The 22033-nt window shown below is 43.9% G+C and overlaps 1 protein-coding gene across 2 annotated transcripts in view; it reads right to left on the bottom strand.

The window, feature by feature from the left end:
• Positions 1 to 4708: 4708 nt before the first annotated feature.
• TBX15 (T-box transcription factor 15) overlaps positions 4709 to 22033 on the bottom strand; it is a 103192-nt gene continuing 85867 nt past the window's right edge. For both annotated transcript variants that reach the window (XM_004771050.3, XM_004771051.3), the window contains exons 7-8: positions 19195 to 19292; positions 4709 to 7219 (exon numbers count right to left, since the gene is read on the bottom strand). In XM_004771050.3, the coding sequence (XP_004771107.1) occupies positions 6435 to 7219; positions 19195 to 19292 (883 nt within the window). In that variant the 3' untranslated portion in view covers positions 4709 to 6434. The remainder of the gene's footprint in view (positions 7220 to 19194; positions 19293 to 22033) is intronic.

Raw genomic sequence — 22033 nt, 5'->3', positions numbered from 1 at the left:
GGAGACGGAGCTCAACTCCTCCATCACCTCCCTGGCCCTTTCCAGGATGAAGGCTCCCACTGAGACACTGGAGGAAATCCTGAATTGCCCAAGTTACAGAACTAGGACATTTCACATAAGGAAAGGAAATCCAGAGTCATGGTACCCAGAGCAGCAGGGAGAACAACTGACTTAAGAGATTTGAGATTTGACTTAAGAAAGTGAACATCCTCTCCCCTCTGCCCACTGCCATAACTCATTGTCCCATAGAGAAAATACTTGTCTTAACTGTGCTGCTTCCCACTCTCACACCCAGACACCTCTCTCTTCAGTGTACGTGTGGTTTCCAGTTCTTCAAACAATAATTCAAATTCACCCTCCTCCAGGAACACTTCTCTTTCTTATAGTCCCTTTGAATCTCATTTTTAGAAAAACATAACGGGCTGGAGCCCTGTCTTTGTTACTTACAAGCTCTGTGATTTTGTACACATTGCTAATCTCTATGAGTTTCTATTTCCCCATCTATAAAATAAGGATTAAAATACAAATTCTGTAGGGTAGTTGCAGGATTAAAGGATAAACTTGCATAATGTGTAACATGCAATAAAAACTCAGTAAAAATGTGTTTCCTTCTAACATTTTGCAGAATATATGGTCATTACCACAGATGTAATACTTTCACTGTTCACTGTTTCATATGTACATATCTTGACTTCTCGACCAAGCTAAAATTTTTTTTAATTTAAGATTTTATTTGTTTATTTGACAGAGAAAGAGAGTGCACAAGCAGTGGGAGCGGCAGATAGAGGAAGAAGCAGGCTCCCCACTGAGCAGGGAGCCCAATGCAGGACTCAATTCCAGGACTCCAGGATCATGACCCCAGCTGATAGCAGACGCTGAACTGTCTGAGTCACTCAGGCTCCCCGAAGCCGAAATCTTGATGGTAGGAAATTTTCTACATGTCTGCATTATATAGAACAGTTCAGAGAAAATTATGGAATACCAAGCCATATTTAGTACTTTTCTTGTTACTTGGCGTTCATAATTCATCTGATTGTTATTAATTAATTGATAGTTTGATCATTAGTGTTAATCTTTTGACAAAGTAAGATAGAAGGGATGGATGACTCTCATCCTTGACCAAGGAAGTCATGAAACTAAGACTTTACTGGGGCCATGGAGAAGACAGATTCAGATTGAAGGTGTCTCTAAATGGCTCTGGTCCCAGAAGGCCAGCAGCCAGGTTTCAGCAAATAAGGACCAATGCTACAAAGAACAAAAATCCCCAGCCTCAGACGATGCAAGACCAGCAGAACACCACCTCTGGTGAGGATCTGGCTGCCCTCGGTGTAAGTTGGAGAAAGCAAATTCTGAGATGACGTCCGCATGTGTACTTGCTCAGAAGTCGTCTCCTTAGAACAGGCCTCTCAGAAAACCCTATTTAAATGATTCCTTATCCTCATTCCCCTATCACTCTCTATCATTCTGTTGTTTGCAATCCCCTTGAGATGACTCTTGGAATCTGAAATTATATTATTCATTTGTCTTCTAGGGTATCCCATAGCCGTCTCTCACTAGACCATGAACTCCTCAGAATCAAGAATTGTTCACCTCTATGTCCTCATGCCAAGGTCAGTGCTTGATATAGACTAGGCATGAAATGTTTATTGACATTGTTTAATGTTTATTGACATTGAACCAGATGAACTAATGTAGCCAGTCATAGGTACGGTCCTCTCTGGAAATCAGGTCTCCAACCAACAACCGTAAGCACCAACACTTTGTGAAAATTTAGCTTTGTGGCTGGGTTTCCTTAGGAGGACAACTCTCCTTTAGTTTATTGAATGCAAATTAGTACAGCAGAGCTTCTCTGGAATTCTCCAAGTGCTAAGCAACGAATCAAACATTTGGCATCAGCCAAGCACCTCTGCCCTTTTATGTCTACCTTCTATGTGCTCACTAATGATGAACTGTTTCACAGAAGACACTATTAGTCTATGAGCTACAAGAAGGTTCTGAACTTTTTTATTAAATAACAAGGCTTGAATTGAGATGCTATCATTTTCCTCCAAAACTTATTTATTGATTGACTTTTAAGTTGTTATTTCATTCTTAACTTGCCATTCCTTCTACAAAAATTCCAAAAATTCCAAGCATTGGGACACCTGTGTGGCTCAGCTGGTTAAGAGATGCCTTCAGTGCAGGTCATGATCCCAGTGTGCTGGAATAGAGTCCCGAATCAGGCTTCTTATTCCATAGGGAGCCTGCTTCTCCCTCTGCCTCTGCCTGCCACTCTGCCTGCCTGTGCTCTCTCTCTCTCTCTCTCTCTCTCTCAAACAAATAAAGAAATAAAATCTTTAAAAATAAATTAATAAAAAATAAAAAATAAAAATTCTGAGCATCATTCAAACTCCATCATTCTACCCCCTTCCTTCCCCCCGCCCCCGCACAGTGAAAACAGTTCCAACCTCACCTTCTTACCCTAAGCATCGCCTCTGAATTTTTAGTCTTTCACATCATTTGCCCCATAGGCACATGACTGCCTAGAAAGTAAACCTTTCAAGAAAGAAACTCTCACATACATTTTTTTTTTAACTCCTTCATTATGTACTAGTGGATACTGGCAAGCTATTATGTAAGTTAAATTTGTATTACTCTGCCCTGGAATGCCATATGAAGGATAAGCTTTGTTCATTTGGGCCCATTAATTTGGAGTGAGTGATAATTCACCGTGCAACAATCTTGCCCTATCCTTGAAAAACGGGCTTGGCCAAAAAATTCAGCAGTAAAAATGACTATGTATTGAGAATCTGTACTGGGCTACGAACTTTCCAAGGATGCAAAGAGGAACAAGACAGACTTTTGTCCAGAAACATGAGTAAGGGCAGAAGAGCTTTCTAATAGCTCTTTATATATACTCATTGTGCCTATCATAAAGAATTTTCACCATTCCATTAAAGAGAATTGAGTACAGCATATTCTTGAAAATTTTGTATCCAGTTTGTTAAAAGAAATATTTTTATTACTTTACCATTTATAAAGACACATGCCATAATTGAGATGTAATTGACTTGGAGTGTTCTAATTAATCCAAATTACAGAAAATTTCTGTACTTAACACTCATAAATGACTATTGAAATTCTTACTCTGTTCAGTGAAAATACAGAAATTTCTCTTTTTTTGAAGATTTTATTTATTTATTTGACAGACAAAGATCACAAGGCAGAGAGGGAGTTGGAGAGGGGGAAGGCAGGTTCCCTGCCAAGCAGAGAGCCAGATGCAGGTCTCAATCCCAGGCCCCTGAGATCATGACCTGAGCCAAAGGCAGAGGCTTGACCCCTGAGCCATGCAGGTGAACCTAAAATATGGAAATTTCTGTGTAAAGTTTGCTCCTTGGCATATGATGATTATCTGTAACCTGAAACCTCAAACACTAACAATGCATAATATTTGGTATGCAGCTAAATCAGAAAGAAATAACTATAAGCTTTATATGTAGTTGTTTTCAGTCTGCCCTTATGAATCAAAGGTTGACTGCAAGATTTCCACATAAATGGTACCTTTTTAAGTCTTGAGATATGTCACACCTACAATCCATGGAGATTCTCATCAGCTATTGCTCCAGGTCTTCCTGCAACCATGTAATAGCTGATGGAAACTGTCCAGCCTTTCAGTCTTTGAAGTCATCTATAAAACCAATGCTATGATAAAAGTGTTTGCTCCCCCAAACCAAGCTCCATTTCTGGTGAATGAGTGTGGTAGTGGACAACCTGACCCCCCCAAATCAAGCCCAGGTAAAATGGGTCAGTGGGCTCCCAGTGTCATTGTCTAAGGGGAAACAGTCCAACCACTGGTCTCCCATTTGCAAAACAATACTTCCTACCCTGTCCATCCCCCAGTGGTTACTGTGAGGATCAAATGAGAAAATATTGGTGGGGGGAGAAAATATGAGAAAGTGCTTCTAAGTGGAACAGTCTGAGGTGCTTTGTTGGTCTCTTCTAAGTTGTCATTTGGTAGGGGGCGATTCAAAAATCCCTCCCTCCGGGGGCTGTGGAGGCGCTTTTAAAGTGGGGCCGGGGTGGTAGGAGGGGTGGGGAGGAGGGGGGTGTAAGTGTATGATCAAAAGCCTCAGACCGACGCTCACCTCACTGCCTCAGGACACAACTTCTTTCCTGATTGTCCAAGTGCCCAACGGGATGGCGGGGGTGGCGCTGGGGTGCTCAGGCAGCAGAACCAGGCACAGACCCAGAGCTCCAATGGCTAGCTCAATCACTTGCTACACGAGGGCCTGCATCCCATACGTATTTTTTTAAAGCTTGTTTCCAGATCTCTGAAATGATGATCAAAATAACACCTATCTCACAGAACTATGGGGGAATGAGCTGACATACGCATATAAAGAACGGTTTCACACACAGGGCACAGGGCCGGGATGAGGGTCGCTGTTGGACTGGCTGGATTCTGTGGCTGACACAAAAGCAAACAGCCCTAGAGTCAGACCTGGTTTCAAGTCCTCGTTCCCTCTCTGAACGGCTCTTCGATCCCGGAGAACCCACTCAACCTCACTGGAGCTTAGTTACTAGTCAAAATGAGGATGAAGAAATCTGCTTGAGGAGGTCTACATAAAGATCACGCCAAGCAGCAGAGACATGAGTGCCATGCTCACTGTAAAGCACAATGCAAATGCATACACTGCTATTTACTTAATCCGTACAAACACGCCATAAGACAATTGCAAAGATTTTATTTAGCGGCTTTCTGTGCTTGGCACTTAGAAACAGCGTTCCGTGCATAAGGGCAAATTTTTTATACACCTTTACTTCATACATATTTTACATACCCTTTTTATTGCCCCCTTTTTTAATATTCATAATATTGGATTCCCCACTAGGCACATAAATACATTTATCTACAACACCTCAAAACCAAAAATCTTAATAATATCTGTTATTATTTTACTTGGTATTATTTGCATTTCCACACCACTTAAAAAGTTTAGCTTGCACCAAACTTCACTTGTTTTCTTAACATTAAAGGATCTGAAAGGGAAAGGAAAGATGAAGGAAAAAACCCAAAACTTCAAAATGCAATGAACTATTTGAAAAAACTGGAGATCTAAGGGCAGGTGGAAGGATGGAGAAGACCCATCTGTGATTCCCTGGATGCGCCCGGATTTCTCCTGCCGCAGGGGGGCTATGGAGCAGGCGATCCAGGTCAGGTGTCTGGATCTGGCATGTGGAGGGCCAGGCCTCTTTATGTCACCTCTGTGCTTGGTATCATCTGTCAGGCTTATAACACCCTTCCTTCTTCATACTCCTTCCGGTCCCCCTCCCCTGCCAGCTGCAGGCTCTGGAATTAGCACTGCCCATGCGGGGCACCCCCCCCCTCTGGAAAACAGTGGTCAGAGCTGCAGGATCGAAGTGCATTCCTTGCCCCTGTCCCTGTCACCAGTGCCCTGACTCCGCATAATGTCCCAGAGACGTTTATTCCTCGGTGATGCCACGATTCTTTCTAGAACCTGTAGGGGGAAAGAAGTGAGGACCAAACCAAAACCAATTTCCTCCATACATTACAACTCTCACCATTGCTCACACTTCCTCTCTCAGTCTTGCTTTCCACCTCTCTCTCTTGCTCACTACTCCTTCTCTTCCTTTCTCCTTCGGCTGCTCTTACTCCCTTTTCAGAGGCACCCCTTGGAACGTCAGCGATAGCACGCCAAGTGAGGAGAGCCAAAGTTCAAAAGCAATCATTTTCAGGAAGCCAAGTCCAGTTGTAGTGCCGATGCCTGTCTACCCTCATGGACCAGAAGGGGCTCCAGAATACACGGTTCGTTCCAGAAACGGGGTGGGCTACGGGGCAGAAAGGTTGACTGCCATTGCTGCCCCAGTCCATCTACTGCTGTAGAGATGGGATTCCTGGTGAAAGTCCCCACCTGGGCCCCCCTGCACAGAGTTCACACCCTTCCAAGTCAGTGTGCGTGTGTGTTGGTGTAAGAGTTTGTGTGAATATATATGTGTGTGTATGCATGCATGCACGTATGTATGTATGTATGTATGTATGTTTGTATGTATGCATGTACAGGTAGGTCTGTATTATTCATGTCAGGGTAACTTTTCATGGCTGCTACATGCTAGTATCTCCCTTAACATTATTATAAAATGATTATTCAGTTTCTTCAAAGGCCACTCTGGAGTAGGCAATGCTTTATAAAACTAAGGTTTGGGAAGGCAGGAGAATGGCCACTGAGTCGGAGATGACTCCACTGCAAGTATTTCCTTCAGTGCCTTAAATGTCTTTTGTTGTTCATGGGTATGTGCTTTCTTCCTCCAGAAAAAACAAAAACCAAAAAACACAGTTCCCGTTTTTCAAAGGCTTCGGCTCCCAGAAAGGAAGATCTGCTCATGGAGACGCTGGGCCCCTGCTGCAGTGGGCTCCCTGGTGCTCGGACAGGCCATTAAACCATGTGCACGGACATCTGGGAGGAGGAGCCTGGGACCGCCCCGTACTGCCGGCCATCACAGGTGTTGGTCGCCTGCTGGTTATTGGGCGAAGGGCTGATCATGTGCATGCTGTGCTCCATTCCTGTGGGCAGGTACTGCCTCTCGCCAAAGGCCCCATTGGAAGGAGAAGAACAGAGTAAAGTGCTTTGAGAGGCGCTCAGTTTTTCTGGGCTTGCAGCTAGCCTGGGAGAAGTGGGGAAATTGTATCCATAGAGATTGTAAGGATTGTGGAGAGAGAAGGCGTTGTAGGAGCTCTGCTGCATGTGGCTGCCCCCAAACATATGTGGTGATGAGGAGCTGGAGGCCGCATTGCCGGCCTGCATGACATACTGGAACTGGGAAGTGGGGAAGGACCCCAGCTGGCCGCCGTAGGCTTCCATCTTGCTGTTGCTAGGCAACGAGGGAGGAGTCGGTATTCCTGAGATCAGGGATGGAGTCCTCTGAGGCATGAAGGTTTCTGAGGGCTGAGTGGCTGAAGCCGTGCCACTCTGGAGCCTGTTGTAGCCACTGTCACTCAGCCCTGGGTAGCTCTGCAAGGCTGCCATGTTGCTTCGGGCACATGGTGGATAATCAGAGAGGTTTAGATTGCACAGCTGGCTCTCTCGACAGCCCACATTGAAAGTGTTGGGGGCCAGATGAAATGTTGGAGGAGAACAGGATGGAGATAAAAGGTGAGAAGAAGCTGAAGGGGATGGTGTCCCAGTGCTGGAGGTGGTCGGGGATGTGCCTGTGCTGCCCCCTAAAAAATAAAAGGCGAATACCATTGAGCCAAAGGCCTTTTTTTAAATTAACGTATATTATTTGTTTCAGGGGTACAGGTCTGTGAATCATCAGTCTTACAAAGTCATAACACTCACCATAGCACATAACCCTCCCCAATGTCATCACCTAGTCACCCTATCCCTCTCCCATCTCCCCAACAGCAACCCTCAATTTGTTTCTTAAGATTAAGATTCTCTTGTGGTTTGTCTCCCTCCCCAGTTTCATCTTCTTTCATTTTTTTCTCTCCCTGTCCCGATGACCACCCCACCCTGCCTCTCCAATTCCTCATATCAGAGACACCATATGATAGTTGTCTTTCCCTGACTTGTTTCGCTCAGCATAATACCCTCTAGTTCCAACCATGTCGTTGCAAATGGCAAGCTTTCCCCTTTTGATGGCTGCATAATATTCCATTGTGTATATATACCATATATTCTTTATCCATTCATCTGTTGATGGACATCTAGTTTCTTCCCATAGTTTAGCTACTGTGGACATTGCTGCTATAAACACTTGGGTGCCCATGCCCCTTCGGATCACTACATTTATATCTTTAGGGTAAATACCCAGTAGTTTGATTGCTAGGTTGTACGGTATCTCTGTTTTCAACTTTTTGAGGAAACTCCATACTGTTTTCCAGAGTGAGTCAGAGGCCTTTTAAGAGGAGTCTGTGCAGGCCAGATGCAAGCCAGGCAGCAGGTGCCCTCAAATGCCCAAGATGGGCTGATTTTTATAGAACCATCACTTTCTATTAACTCAGCAGACCTGGTCAAGTGATTCTACCTGTGCACAGGTACATGGGCACACACACACACACACACACACACAGTCCAAAAGAGGGGACACAAAAGAACACTAAACTCTTGTGTCTGTATGTGTCCTCAAAGTCTTGTTTAAAAGGAAAGAATAAGCCCTCCAATATTGACTGCCATTTCTCATGAGCAAATTCACTTTCCAGTAAGACCTCTGACAATCAGCTTTAAAATCCACCAGCTCAGCTTCCCCCCATTGTGCATGGAAATGCATTAGCTACATATTGTCACCTGGGACTATTGCTGACCTTGCTATATTTAGTCCTCCAGCTAAAAACACAGCATATCAAATCTCAGGCCCTCATTCAGAAAGGAAATGGGGTACTGGGGCAAGGTACCAAGTCAAGGCTGAGGCCTGGAAAGGCTGAGCAGGAGGGCCCAGATATTATGAGGAGGTGAGGTGTGGGACCAAAGTCCTATCATATGAAAGACATTATGAGCACAACCAGAAGAGCTAGGTTAGCATAAAACAAAGCTAATCTGTAACTAAATCATTATAATTCAGAGGCTCTGCTAATCTCCCTCTAGAAAAGCTTGTCCTGTGTCTCAGAGATTGGAACCAAGACTGTAAATGTAGTTTGTGGATTTGGGATGTTTGTTAGGGCGAGTCCAGATAGGTCACAAAGTCAGAACCCCTCCTTTCTCCCAGCCTGCCACACAAAACCTCCATGTGACCCTGGGCACATCCCTATCTTCTCTGGGTTTCTTTATCCAGAAGATGAGAAACTGAATTGGATCCAGTAGTTCTCAAGCTAAGAGAAGCCACTAAGTACCAGATCCCATCTCAGACCAACTACATGAGAATCAAAGGATTCTGATGTACAGCCAGGGTTGAAAACCAGTGATACCAACCAAATTCCTTATTTCAAAGCACCCAGCAGGGTGATTCTTAAACTTTAAGCTGCATGGGAATCACATGAAAAGCTTGTTAAAACAGATCGCTGACTCTACCCCCCAGGGCTTCTGATTCCACAGGTCTGGGGCAGGGCCCGAGAATTTGCATTTCTGAGACTGATGCTGATGTCTGGTCTGGAGACCACACTCCCGGGTGAGCAGACCTCCAGGTCCCTTTCATCTCTGAGTTCCTGACACTGTATTTGACAGAGTTGCTCCTTAGACATGGGGATGTTAGAACTGGATCGGGGGCTGAAGCAGCAACAAAGGGCCAGTTCAACTCAACTACTTACTTCACACGTGTTCTCAGATAGTTTCAGAAGGCAAAAATAACCCTTCCAAGCCTCCCCTTTCCCAGGGCTACGAAGCAACTGGGCAACAGCCCATCTTGCCCCACCCATTGGCAGTTAAAGGCAATGGTGAATGCTGGGGCTGCCAGACCTTTCATTTGAATTCCAGAATGGGAGGCTGCTCTGTCTTCCATATAGGAACTCTACCATGATGGAATCCCTCCTTTGGGACAAGACTGGGAGCTTCCTGGGGTTGTGAGGGCCCTGATTCCCCCAAGGAGCATGGTGCCTCTAGCTCATTCACAATTCTTGAGAGGATTCTTAGAACCTGAGCTGCTATAGAAGGGTAAAGGACATTTTAAGTGTAAAGGAGCAGAAATAAGGTTTTTAATCAGTGAGAGAAATGTGAAGAAAACTAGCAGGCTTCTGTAATGCTGAGATCCAAAGAAACCATCCACAGCATGTCAGGGAGGAGGGTCCAGATGTGCAAACCTAGGAGCAGATAACCTCAAAGAGAAACCTAAATTTCATTTTTAGCCTCAGCCTACTCCCACAAATATGATAGTGGTATTGATTGGGGAAGTTCAAATTTAGCTCGTTAATAGTTTCTTCAGAGTTGATTTTCTACAAAACCCAACTAATATCATCTCTTCCTTGGTCAAAAAATTTCCCCCAATGAGGAGAAGAATAAATGGGGAGGGTATGTGCTTTGGTGAGTGCTGTGGGGACATTGGGGGAGGGTGTGTGCTTTGGTGAGTGCTGTGAAGTGTGTAAACTGGGCGATTCACAGACCTGTACCCCTGGGGATAAAAATACATGTTTATAAAAAATAAAAAATTTTAAAAAAAAATCTGGACATGAAAAAAAAATTTTTTTTTAATTTCCCCCAATGAACTTCCAAAATAGAAGAATAAACAATTGCTGATTTTAGAGTCATTTCCGGAAATTCTCCATCCTCTTTCTTCTTTATGCCTTAAATTCCTTTAAGAGAGGTAAGAAGATTTTTATTCCACAAATTGAGGTAAGGCAATATCGTATATATCAAGGTGAGAAGTAAACCAGACTAATTGCAGGTCCACTGGCCTCCGTTCAGCTCATGACCACAGGCAATGTGGGCTGCCTCTTCCTTCTCTTCATCTGTGACAGAGGGTCTCAAACTGATAGGCTTCTGTTTCTGTCCTTCTCAGAATTCTATTGGCATCTGAGATTAAATTTATGCTACAATGTGAATGACCAATAGCAAGGAATTTTCAAGGAACCATTTTGATGTAAAGGAGTTTGGGAAGGGGACGGCTGAGAAGCATGAGGAAGGACATCTCCTACTTCTTGTTTTTGGACCCCAGAGTGACCTGCCTCCAGGGCCTTATGGGAAATTCAGAGATTCCTGCTCTGCAAGTGGCACTCTACACTCCTCCTCTTCTACCCTAAACACTTTTAGCTTCAGGGAAATAAGTGCAATGGCACAAATGAGAAACTCGACTCTAGCTGTAAAGAGATTTGTGTTTTATGGGACATGTATCTGGTCTCCACTCTTTGAAAGTCCATCCTTGCTCTCCCCCAGATCTGGTGTTTATGCGGTCCCCGAAGAGACCGCCCGTTCAGCACACTGCACTGTCCTGCTCTAGGGATACTCCATCAGCTCTGGCCCTGGCCTCGCAGCAGGAAGGGCAAGATGGAGCAGATGACTTTTTACAACCCTAAATGGTTTTCTCAGATGGCCCAAGATGGAACGAATGGTACTGATTTAAGGCTGCAATTGGTTTCACTACAAAAAAATAAGAAGGGAACTATTAACAAGTTACAGGGATTTCTGCTGAGCAGATGAGAGAGGTACATGCTAAAAAGTGTGTAGTCAGCTTGCTTTTGGCTTTTAAATGACACTCCCTGGAAATGAGACTTGGTGGCCTGCTGCGTTTCAGGGGGTGGGAGCCCCCACATGAACTAGCGTTTGAAGAAACGCTGCTATGCACTGAAGAGTAGTCAGTACAAATAATAGCTCTTTCCATTGTCCACATAGAAAGAGCAGACTATGGTACATATTTTGCAGAAAAGCAAGCCAAGATACTGAGAAGTCGCTACTCTCTTACCTCACAGACTAGCGGTCGTTGTATGAGATGGAGAGAACCAGCCAAGGGCTAAATAAAGCCTCAGGAGGCAGGCAGTCCTCCCTGTGCATCTCAACACCGGGCTGCCTTGAGGCCTCGCATCACAGAAGAGCTAGGGTAGAGTGGAAGGCCTGGGCACACTTCTACAGAGGGGTCAGAGCTGCCTCTCACAGGAAAAGCCTACCTCCCTTTCCTGCATAACAGTCTGACCTCATCCCCTCCCCGACGCTCTAAGAGTCTGGACTGAGACCTTATTTACTAGAGGAGCACGGACTACAGAGTTTTGGATTGCCCGGCCCTCTTACTGAGTATGGCATCTTGTGAGCGAGCCTCTCTATGGAAGTGGAATGTTGAGTGTCTCCCTCTGTAGGGATATTCTGAGAAACAGATGAAATAACATATAATATAAAGTGCACATAGGCATTGAGTATTTGTCAAAGTTCAGCACATTGTAAATACTGTTTCCTCTTCTCTGCCCTTCTGTAAGTGAAGAAGGAGAGAGGAATCCTAGGACATTCGGGTTCCAACTCTCAAGTGTTGGCTCCTATCCATGGAGCTGAGCCTCTTGGCCTCCCCGCACACTGGTGAGCCTATGTCACAGCTAGGTACCCGGATGTAACAGGCTGCCTTCATGGCTGTGAATGATGGAGCTGTGGGCCCTTAACCACTATGGGCCCATTAAGCCAATCTTCCCAAAAGCTAAACCACCTCGGATTCCTCTCTGGACTATCTTTCCCTCTCCCCTCACCCCCGCCCAGAATGGAAATCTGATGCCCCAAGTCTATCTCTTCTCAGACCAAGCAAGTGGAATTGAACACAGGTAGGTAGGTTGGTGTCTTTCCCACTGTCCTCAGAGGTCTTAATCCACTTCTGAGAGGTGACGAAAATGTAATGCCCAAGTAGCTGAAAAGTCTCTGGTATTCCAAGACCAATCCCCCACCCATCCCTCCTCCCTGCATCCCGTTTCACCCACGGAGCCAAGCGAGGAAGTCCTCATCGAAATTCATCCTCAACATTAGCCTGTTCCAATATTTAAGGCTCAGGGCCAAACTAACCAAAAAGAATACATGTTTAGCAGTGCTTCCATACGACGACAATAACTTAGAATATACTTGTATACCATGAAGACAAGTTAAATGTGACCATGAAAATCCTGAATACCAAACCTGCTGACTTTTGCATCTTTAAATCGATCACTTCCAGATTGTAACATGGAGGCTTCCACATACAGTTTCCTTTGGGGTTTATTTTGTTGTGCTTTATTCCCCCCAACCCCCAAGTTGAAAAACAGTAAAAACAATACCCCATCTGGGCTAGTAAAGAATAAATTTCCATGTGATTACTTGGTTCCATCAGCCTGACTCTTCTCTCCTATCACTCAGTGGCATGTATCCTTGAAGAATGGACACGGCGGAGTCACCATGGCCCTGAGCAGCATTCTTTGAGGCTTGCAAACAGGTAAAAGGTAAAATGTCAACACCCTATGGACTCATCCCAGGGAAGAAACCCAGAGGCCATGAAATTAATGGTCATGATCCCAGCCCTGTCCATCCCTACTAAGGAATTACCCTTAGTTGAAAGGAGTACCCTTCTTAAAATGCAGATGCTTAACATTACAGCACTAATGAGAAAGACTCCCAATGCATCCTTCTCCGTAAAGTTTAAAGATATACATGGATCTGAACCTCTTCCTTTTAAAATAGCATTTGATATATTCACCCAGTTCTCATCTTTCACATAGGTCCTCTGGGTTCTGAGTCTCTGTGCTTCCTGCATGGCCCTGTCTCATGCCTGTGACACTGCCCCAGGTGGGCTGGCCCCATCTTTCCCCCTTCCATTAATTGGGTTGTTTTTCCTGCTACTTGTTTTACTGCCTTGTTTTACTTGTTTTTTCTGTTACTTGTTTTACTTTGTTGTATACACATCGGTTGTGATTGCCATTTAGAGCTGATCTGCCTCTCTCCTGGCCACACTATGGAACTTCCCACTGAGAAACCCCCTCCCCCACTCAGCCCTCCCCCCGCCCACCTCTGAGGAAGGCAGATGACTAAGGACTGGATGGTCCAAGCATCATATTCCCCGGCCCCCGCCAAAGTAATTGGTTCAGAGGTGACACAGTTAGAGTCAGTGAGACTTGGTGAGATTTTGCTAGAAACCTTAAGAAGGGCATGTGACCTTTACCATCAGATTTAAACTTAAGAAGATGGAGGTCTAGGGCTGCTGGCAGCTATGTTACCACAATGGCAGGGGTTGGGGGTTGCCAGAACTTGGTGACTGTTGGTTATGGTGGGTAGGGAGGGAAGGAAACAACCCAGATGGTGAGTGGATACCAGTGTCCTTCCTCCAGGAGAGGGCGCCAAGTCTGTGGGGTAAATTAGACTCAATTTTGGACACACTGAGCATAAGGGACTTTGGGACAACATAGGATATGTCACCAATAACTGTTTTAGTGGACCTAACTGAGATGCCTTCAGTTGGGGGCATCTGAGCATCTTAGTTGGGGGCATCTGAGCTGTTCATGGGCATCATTCCTGATCTCAGTGATAAATGAGATCTGCGTTAAGTGGCAATCTCTGAATTGTTCGGCGATCCACAGGAGTTCAAAGCCACGCTGTCCACTGAACTGTCCTCCTTTCTCTACCTTTTACTGGTATGAATTCTCAGCATCTAATCCCTTTCAAGGACCAACCTTGTAATCGTAATTTGTAATTATTACAAATCAAACTGATGAAACGCCTAACACTGACAGAGAAGCTCAACATCCTTTTAACTGCCTGACAGATAAAAAGCCCCAACAGTGTTAAAATCCCTCTGTTTTGTCTGCTACCAGTTGAGGGCAAGGGAGGGTTTCTGTAAATGACAGGTCCCCTTACTTCCACAGATGAAGATGTTCTGCCAGCTCTGGTGTCACTGGTCCAGGATGGTTCCTTATAAACAACAGTTGTCAGACCCCATGGAGAAGGACCCCTCAGTTTGGGCCAAACAAATAGCTCCAGTATACATCAAAAGAACAACAGGACTGCCCTTGGCCATAACTGGCCTGGGATTTCTTTTTTATTCTCTATCTGTGTTGCCTCAGTCAACATCCCCCAAGCACCACTTCCATGGTTGGCTCATTTTGGCCCCACCACTAGCCATGTTTGGGCAGAAGCCGCTCCGGAAATGTAATCCCTAGCTTCAGACTCTCCCAACATGTAAACTCCCTGGCAGATTCTCAGTGAAGATGTCTGAAAGTAAAGACCAGACATCTGACTTGATGAAAATAAAATACTGACCTATTTAGACTTAACGTTCAAGTTGCTGACAAGAAAATATCAGAGTAAACTAAAAAAAAAAAATAAAAAAAAAATAAAAAATAAACAAACAAACAAACAAAAAAATTGCAGTGAATTAAAGCTCTAGTGAGTAAGAATGAAGAAAGGAAAGTGGTGGAAAGGCCTGGGCCCCATCGAGATGGAGAGCCACCCGGGAATCCTCAACTCACTTCTGCCACCGCTTAGCGGCACACACGCAAGTAGACTGCTCTGTACCTTGGTTTCTTTTTGTGTAAAAGACTGAGGAGGATGAATCCCATGCATTCTTCTCCAGTGGAGAAAACAACTATACAGAATACCCATTCAGTATCTTTTTTAAAATAGAAAGATCTGGCGTTTTGCGAAATGGTGGCTAATTCAACTAAGGGGTTTTCCTTTGAAATTTTATCAACAAATGGGTCTTCATGAGAGAGAAACAAAAATGACCACAAGGATGGGATGAAAAAAAGCAGCCTCCTAATTTCACTCAGACAGAGGAGAGGGTCCAGCCTCCAGCAGCAGCAGCAGCAACAGGAGCACAGAACTGGCTCAGGGCCCCAGATTTGACATGCCAGATATTCACGTGTCTGAAGTGATGAGGTTATAGGGACGTTGGGTGAGGCAATCATCATGTGGAACTTAAGTTTGGCACCAATGCTGCCAACACTCACTTCACCAAAAGGGAACTGCTACAAGACTCAGTCTGCCACTGAAGTTTCCACTACAAGTTCAACACTCTCTACTTCTTCTAAGACACAAAACAGTTCAACATAGATGGCTCTGTCTCTTTTCTTCATTTTATGAGTGACACTGTCCAGAGTTACTGGAACTCTTAGTTCTTAAGGGAAGAGGGACTGGATGTTGTTTCTTTCACGTCCTTTGTTAACGTCAAGAAACCAAGCCACATATTTCTTAATAATGAGAATCTGGATCAAGTTCAGTGTATAGTTCAAAAATGTATTCCAATTAAACAATTTAATAGAATTTTGGCTTCTCCTTTAGCCCCATCCTACTACCATATGTATCCAATAATTCCAAGTTCACCCCCCCCCCACTAATAAAAAATGGAATCACTAAGTAAGTGTGACATTTTGCTTTGAAATTTCAGTTTCTCCAATCAACAAAACAAAAAGGCAGCCTATGGATTGGGAGAAGACACTTGCAAATGACATATCTGATAAAGGGTTAGTATCCAAAATCCAAAAAGAACTTACCAAACTCAATATCCAAAAAATAAATAATCCAGTTAAGAAATGGGCAGAAGACATGAATAGACACTTTTCCAAAGAAGACATCCAGATAGCTAACAAACACATGAAAAGATGCTCAACATCACTCATCATCAGGGAAATACAAATCAAAACCATGATGAGATACCACCTCACACCTGTCTGAATGGCTAACATCAATAACATAAGAAACAACAGGTGTTGGCAAGGATGCAGAGAAAGGAGAGCCCTCCTGCACTTTTGATGGGAATGCAAACTGTGAAGACACTCTGGAAAACAGTATGGAGGTTCCTCAAAATATTAAAAATAGAACCATCCTATGACCCAGCAATTGCACTACTAGGCATTTACCCAAAGGATACAAAAATACAGATCTGAAGACATACAGCCTCCCCAATGTTTATAGCAGCATTATCCACAATAGCCAAACTATGGAGAGAGCCCAAATGTCTTATCGACTGATGAATGGATAAAGAAGACATAGCGTATATAAACGATGGACTATTAGTCAATCATCAAAAAAATAAAATCTTGCCATTTGCAATGACGTGGATGGACTAGAAAGTATTATACTAAGTGAAATAACTCAATCAGAGAAAGACAAATACCATATGATCTCACTCATACGTGGAATTTAAGAAAGAAAACAGATGAACACATGGAAAGGAGGAAAAGGAAAAAAGGAGCAAGGGAAACAAACCATAAGAGACTCTTACCAGTAGAGAATAAACTGAGAGTTGATGGAGGGGGGTGGGTGGGGGATGGGCTAGGTGGGTGATGAGCATTAAGGAGGGCACTTGTTGTGATAAGCACTGGGTGTTGTATGTTAAGTGATGAATCACTGAATTCCACTCCAGAAACCAATATTGTACTGTATGCTCACTAATTAAAATTTAAATTTAAAAAAATTAAAAACAGGGGTGCCTGGGTGGCTCAGTCAGTTAAGCATCTGCCTTCAGCTCAGGTCATGATCCCAGGGTCCTGGGGTCAAGCCCCTCATTAGGATCCTCTCTCAACAGGAAGTCTGCCTCTCCCTGTCCCTCTCTCTCTGTCCCTCCCCTGGCTCATGCTAGAAAGAGAAAGAAAGAAAGAAAGAAAGGAAGGAAGGAAGGAAGGAAGGAAGGAAGGAAGAAAGACTTTTTAAAAATTAAAAATAAAAATAAAAAAATAATTTAAAAAATACAAGAAAAGAAATAAAAAATCTTAAAAAGAAAGAAAGCTCAGTTTCTCTTAAACCAAAGTTTTCCAATGGTCAACACCTGCCCAACCACCCCACAGGCTGGTGAAATGCAGACTGTCAACCCCAATCATCACTCCACATCCTTATCCAAACAACATTCCAGATGGTTGTGCTCCAGGCCAGTGTATCAGTGAGCTTACCCACCTGAGCCACGGTGCAAAGTGACCTCCTTTCATTAGGTCCTTCCAGGCTGCCAGGCCCTGTGATAGTTCTTCTCAAGAGTACAGCAGTGAACATGATGTCACCACCAATGCCTGCTCTGCCAGCCTTCTCACACTGGCCTCCATGACAGAAATTCTCACTTAGCCAATTTGGGCAGTCAATGAGTAAAGCAAGGCAGAGAAACAAGAAGCCACCTCAGAAAAACACCAGATCAAGTAAGTGTCTTTGTGTGGAAATGACCCATTTTCACTTATGAAGCATGTTTATATAAATGACCTCAACGAAAAGTTACCCTTCTTTGGTAGGTGAGGAAACAGACTCACTAAAAGTAACTTGCCCAAGGTTATAGAGGGAGTTCGTGGCCATCAAAGACGAAGGCCCAGATCTCCCAAATGTCATAACACCTCTGCCTCTCAGGGCCCATGAGGGCCTTAGAGCAAGAGCAGCACCCTGAATATGTACTGACCCTGCTTCTCTCACAGAATTATGAGGAGAAAGTTGCTTCATGTGGAAAGCTTCCTTTTCGCCTCCATTTAAAACAAAACAAAACAAAAAACGGATGGAAATTCTGCATTACTTGTCTCATCAGATCCCTATGATGAGGTTTAGGCTTTAAATAGTTAATCATCAGAAAGGCAGTATCTCTCGTCCCTGAGGGAACTTCCTCCCAGGTCTCCATGCACAGGGACACCAGGGGGTGGTGATGACGATGATGATGGTGATGATGACGATTGCTAGCGCATAGTGAGGGCCTACTCCATTTTAAATGTACTGTCTCGTTTAATCCTCACAAGAATTCTATTATATTTTTCCATTCTGCAGATGAGAAAACTAAGTGTCAGAAAGAATGGGGAACTTGGCCAAGGTCACAAAGCTAGGAAAGACTGGGGATAAGAGCCTCACCTAAGGGGTCTGCCCCCAACTCCTATCCTTTTAATCACCTTCATCTTAAAACCTGAGAGACTTCAATAATTTAGGTTACAAAACCTGATATAGCGTGCAAACTGCTGGAAGCTCCTCTGGGAGAGGAATGTAATATAATCTTTAAGTCCTAGTTCTTCAAGTCCTAGAAAGGTTTCCCATATGACAGAGCCAACAATTTCAAAACTTAGGGTTCCATTAATGGCAGCCCTGTGACAGAACAGAGTAAGCTCTGTAATTTTGACTGATGTCGCTTTGGGGTGGAAGGAGGTTAGAGAGAGAGAGAGTCATAAAGTGTCTGACTCTCTGGGAAGCTTCCTGAGGTGAAGGTGTCCTGCCGTGGGAAGAGCCACCGACTGAGGAAAAGAGTTGAGGTCAGCCCAGGAGTCATCTTTGCTAAAGTCACTGGCTTCCCAACCTGAGCTACCAGAGAAGGGAGAAACTGGAGGAAAAGCACAGAACAGGGCAAGGCAAAAGTTCACCCAGCACATCAACTTGAGACAGGTGTCATGCCTTTCCAGGTGTTCAGCAGAAAAGGAGGGAGCATAAGTTGCAAGTTTCAGATGGGCTTGCAGAGATCGCCTCCTCACTGTCAGATTTAAGCAGTTCATTCCTATTGTTTGGACTGAGCTTTTTCTCCTCCACAAAACCAGAATAAGGAAACTGATAAGGCTGCAATGAGGCATATATATGAAATTATTATTAAACACCTTTGAATACCAAGGGCTATATGAACACTTAGGCATAGAAATAATCATTTCACCCCCATTGTAAACATGAACATAACCTTGCTTTTCAGAAAAGGGAGAGAACTCTGCATCTAGAGCTGGCTTCTTTGCACAAGTAGTTATGCTTTGGTTATTTACAAGGCTACTAAGTACTCTTCATTCTAGAAGAACCGGTGTGACCCATGGCTTGGCTTGGGCCCAGATGTGCTGTCTTCAGTTCTGCTCCCACTCTCTCCCCAGCACTATCACTAAGAAGAGGCCATGGCCTCGGGCCTTACCTTGCTGCTTTTGCATGGTGGTGAAATCCTCAAAGGTGAGTGTGCGCACGGGGGGTCTCCAGAATGCGTAAGTCTCCATGATGGCTTCCAGTCCGGTTCTGCAGAGAGAAAAGCCAACAAAGGAGGTTGTAACTCATGCCAAGAAATGTACTGACTTTTTAAAGATCCTGCAGTGGTTTGTCTGACAGGTGGTATGTACATAGGCACTGAAAGATTTCACTGCGCCCTGCCCCCCGCTGAGGAAATTAGTCTAGAAGAGCACAAGGAACAAATGACACTGAAATGCGTAAGGAAGAAGAAATTAACCCAATTCACATTATGCGCAAGCAAGTCATAACCAGGATGGAATTTTGCTTGGAGCTTTCTTCAAAGGAGGTCCCGTCTTCATGGAAAAAAAAACAATTGTTAAAGGTCAAGGTCACTGGGGCGCCTGGGTGGCTCAGTGGGTTAAGCTGCTGCCTTCGGCTCAGGTCATGATCTCAGGGTCCTGGGATCGAGTCCCGCATCGGGCTCTCTGCTCAGCAGGGAGCCTGCTTCCTCCTCTCTCTCTGCCTACTTGTAATCTCTCTCTGTCAAATAAATAAATAAAATCTTTAAAAAAAAAAAAAAAAGGTCAAGGTCACTAATACCATCATGACCAGAGCTGAGCCCAGACAGGCACTGACGGTTTCTCAAGCACAGGACGATGTTTCATCATCACCGCAGTGCACGGACACAGCCTGCCCCGAGTCACCCCTACCAGTCAGTATGTGGAGTCCACAGAACGATCAAATCGCTTAAATGAACAGAGACAAGCAGGGTAATAGCAACGAAAGGAAAAGCAAGCTAGCAAACACATGTGAGTTTCTGTCTCAACAAAAAATTCCCACCTGAAGGCAAAGAAGGGGTTTGGTCCCAGAAATTATACCTCAGAGAAAAGGGCCAATATGTTTCTGCAAATACTGATCCTGTGTCCTATAAAATCTAATAATCAAGCTGGTCTTTGAGGATCACATACTTGAGACCATCAGACCTCAGGAAACATCCAATATTTTCCAAATACATTAAAGGCTTCTGTTTCACTGATACTGGAGGTTCCATTAATTAAAATATGCACACACTGCCTACTTTACTCTTCAATAAATTCTCTACCATATATATGAGGTGCTGATGGACATCCCTTCAACAGAACTATCCAAGTTATCTTGGTCATACACTTGCTGATATCCCATATCCTCAAAAAAGTATTGGTTGGGTTTTGTTTAAAGCTCTGAACTTTTAACTTCATTAAAGCTTCTTATTACTAACTTTTCTTTAAAACAAACTGCTTCACTTCCATCTAAGTGGAGGGAGCAGAAGCACAGGGATTATGGACAAGGAAGATGGAAAAGAGTAGGTAGCACTGTCCTTTCACTGCAAAGTTTCTAGAAGGTAACATGGCATCCCTTCCTGCAAAAGACAAATGTTCCCTCTTGAGATGAAACTTATGCTGCCTGTCTTCCTCCCTAGGTAATACATTTCCAGAGTTCTCTTCAGTCCTGCAGACCAAGAATAAAGTGAGAAGCTTTATTTTTAAGTGAGAACAACTATCCTCTCCTTATAAATGACTAGAAGATCCCTTGAGGTTCTTCTCAGATGAGCTGCTGATACACTGATTGGCTCTTCATGTTGGAAAATTTCCTCTCTGAACAGGCTTTACTTGCACAGTTAACTTTCTAAAGTCTTCCCTGGAATCTTGGAGGCTTTAAATACACCAATGTTGGCAAATCAAACTCTGTATTTTTAGAAGAGGTTGAGAAGAGAGGGTGTTGCATGGTGTTTATTAGCTGTTAATCTGTTAAAAGTAGGAATAGAAGACATGTCCACATAGTCACCTACATTAATGCTGAATACAGTACATGGAACTATTTATGGAGAGAAAGAGTCCAAGCAATTAGGGAGTTTAGAATAATAAGAGGATAGGCAGATAAAGCCATGCTGAGCTTTGATGACTGTAAGAAAGAGATAGGCCAGGCATGGATCTCACCGCCTTGTTCTGGAATGTTGGCCACCCACCAGAACATCTTGGGATTCTCTTTAATGGCATGGGAGGCTCACTGTAAATGGTAAGGTCTTTGTTGTTTCACCTCCTATCTCATTCTTCCCAGGAGCATTTACCCATGAGGGACAAAACATTAACTCAAGGACGAAGAACAGTCCCTTCTCATTTCACAAGAAAGTGACAGATGACTGTGAAGAAACAATTACACACTGATATACCGCCCGTATTGTATTTATTCAAGAAATAGAAATAGAAATAGAAAAACTTGGATTTCATTTTCATAATAGGCAAAAAGCCTGTGGCAAAGTTATTCATAATTTTATTTAGGCCATCAACACTATATAGGATAGTGACCATTTACCCATCTATCCAAATCTAAAATCCAACTGAAAGACTGAGTTGTAGAATCATAGATTTAAAAACTGGGAAAGTTCTTAGTTATTACCTACTTCCAATTCCTGGGATGCCATCTTGAATGGTTACCCAGCCTCTGCTGGGGTATTTCCCAAGGAAAACATTCAGTTTTCTAATAGACGTTAGAAAGTTCTTTCTGATCTTGGGCTGAAATCTCTGACAAAACTTGTACTCTCTGGTCCCATTACCAGTGAGTAAATGGTGACAAGTGCCAGATACTTTCCACATTCTCATCAGGAAGACTTTCCTTAGCAGTTAAGAATGTAATGTACAAGTTATCACATATGGGCACAGCTACGCTCCCTCTAGTCCAGGACTCTGTCAGAAGGTTCATTTTAGTGGTGGAGTTGTTGGGGAGGGGCTGTAACTACTGAAAAATAATGACTGAGATCACCCACCCATCCC

Source organism: Mustela putorius, unplaced genomic scaffold (genome assembly GCF_011764305.1).
Source record: "Mustela putorius furo isolate JIRA1106 unplaced genomic scaffold, ASM1176430v1.1 tig00000585_pilon_pilon_pilon, whole genome shotgun sequence".
NCBI classification, from domain to species: Eukaryota; Metazoa; Chordata; class Mammalia; order Carnivora; family Mustelidae; genus Mustela; species Mustela putorius.
Note: the sequence above shows the minus strand (reverse complement) of the source record. Positions and strands in the feature narration are given on the sequence as shown.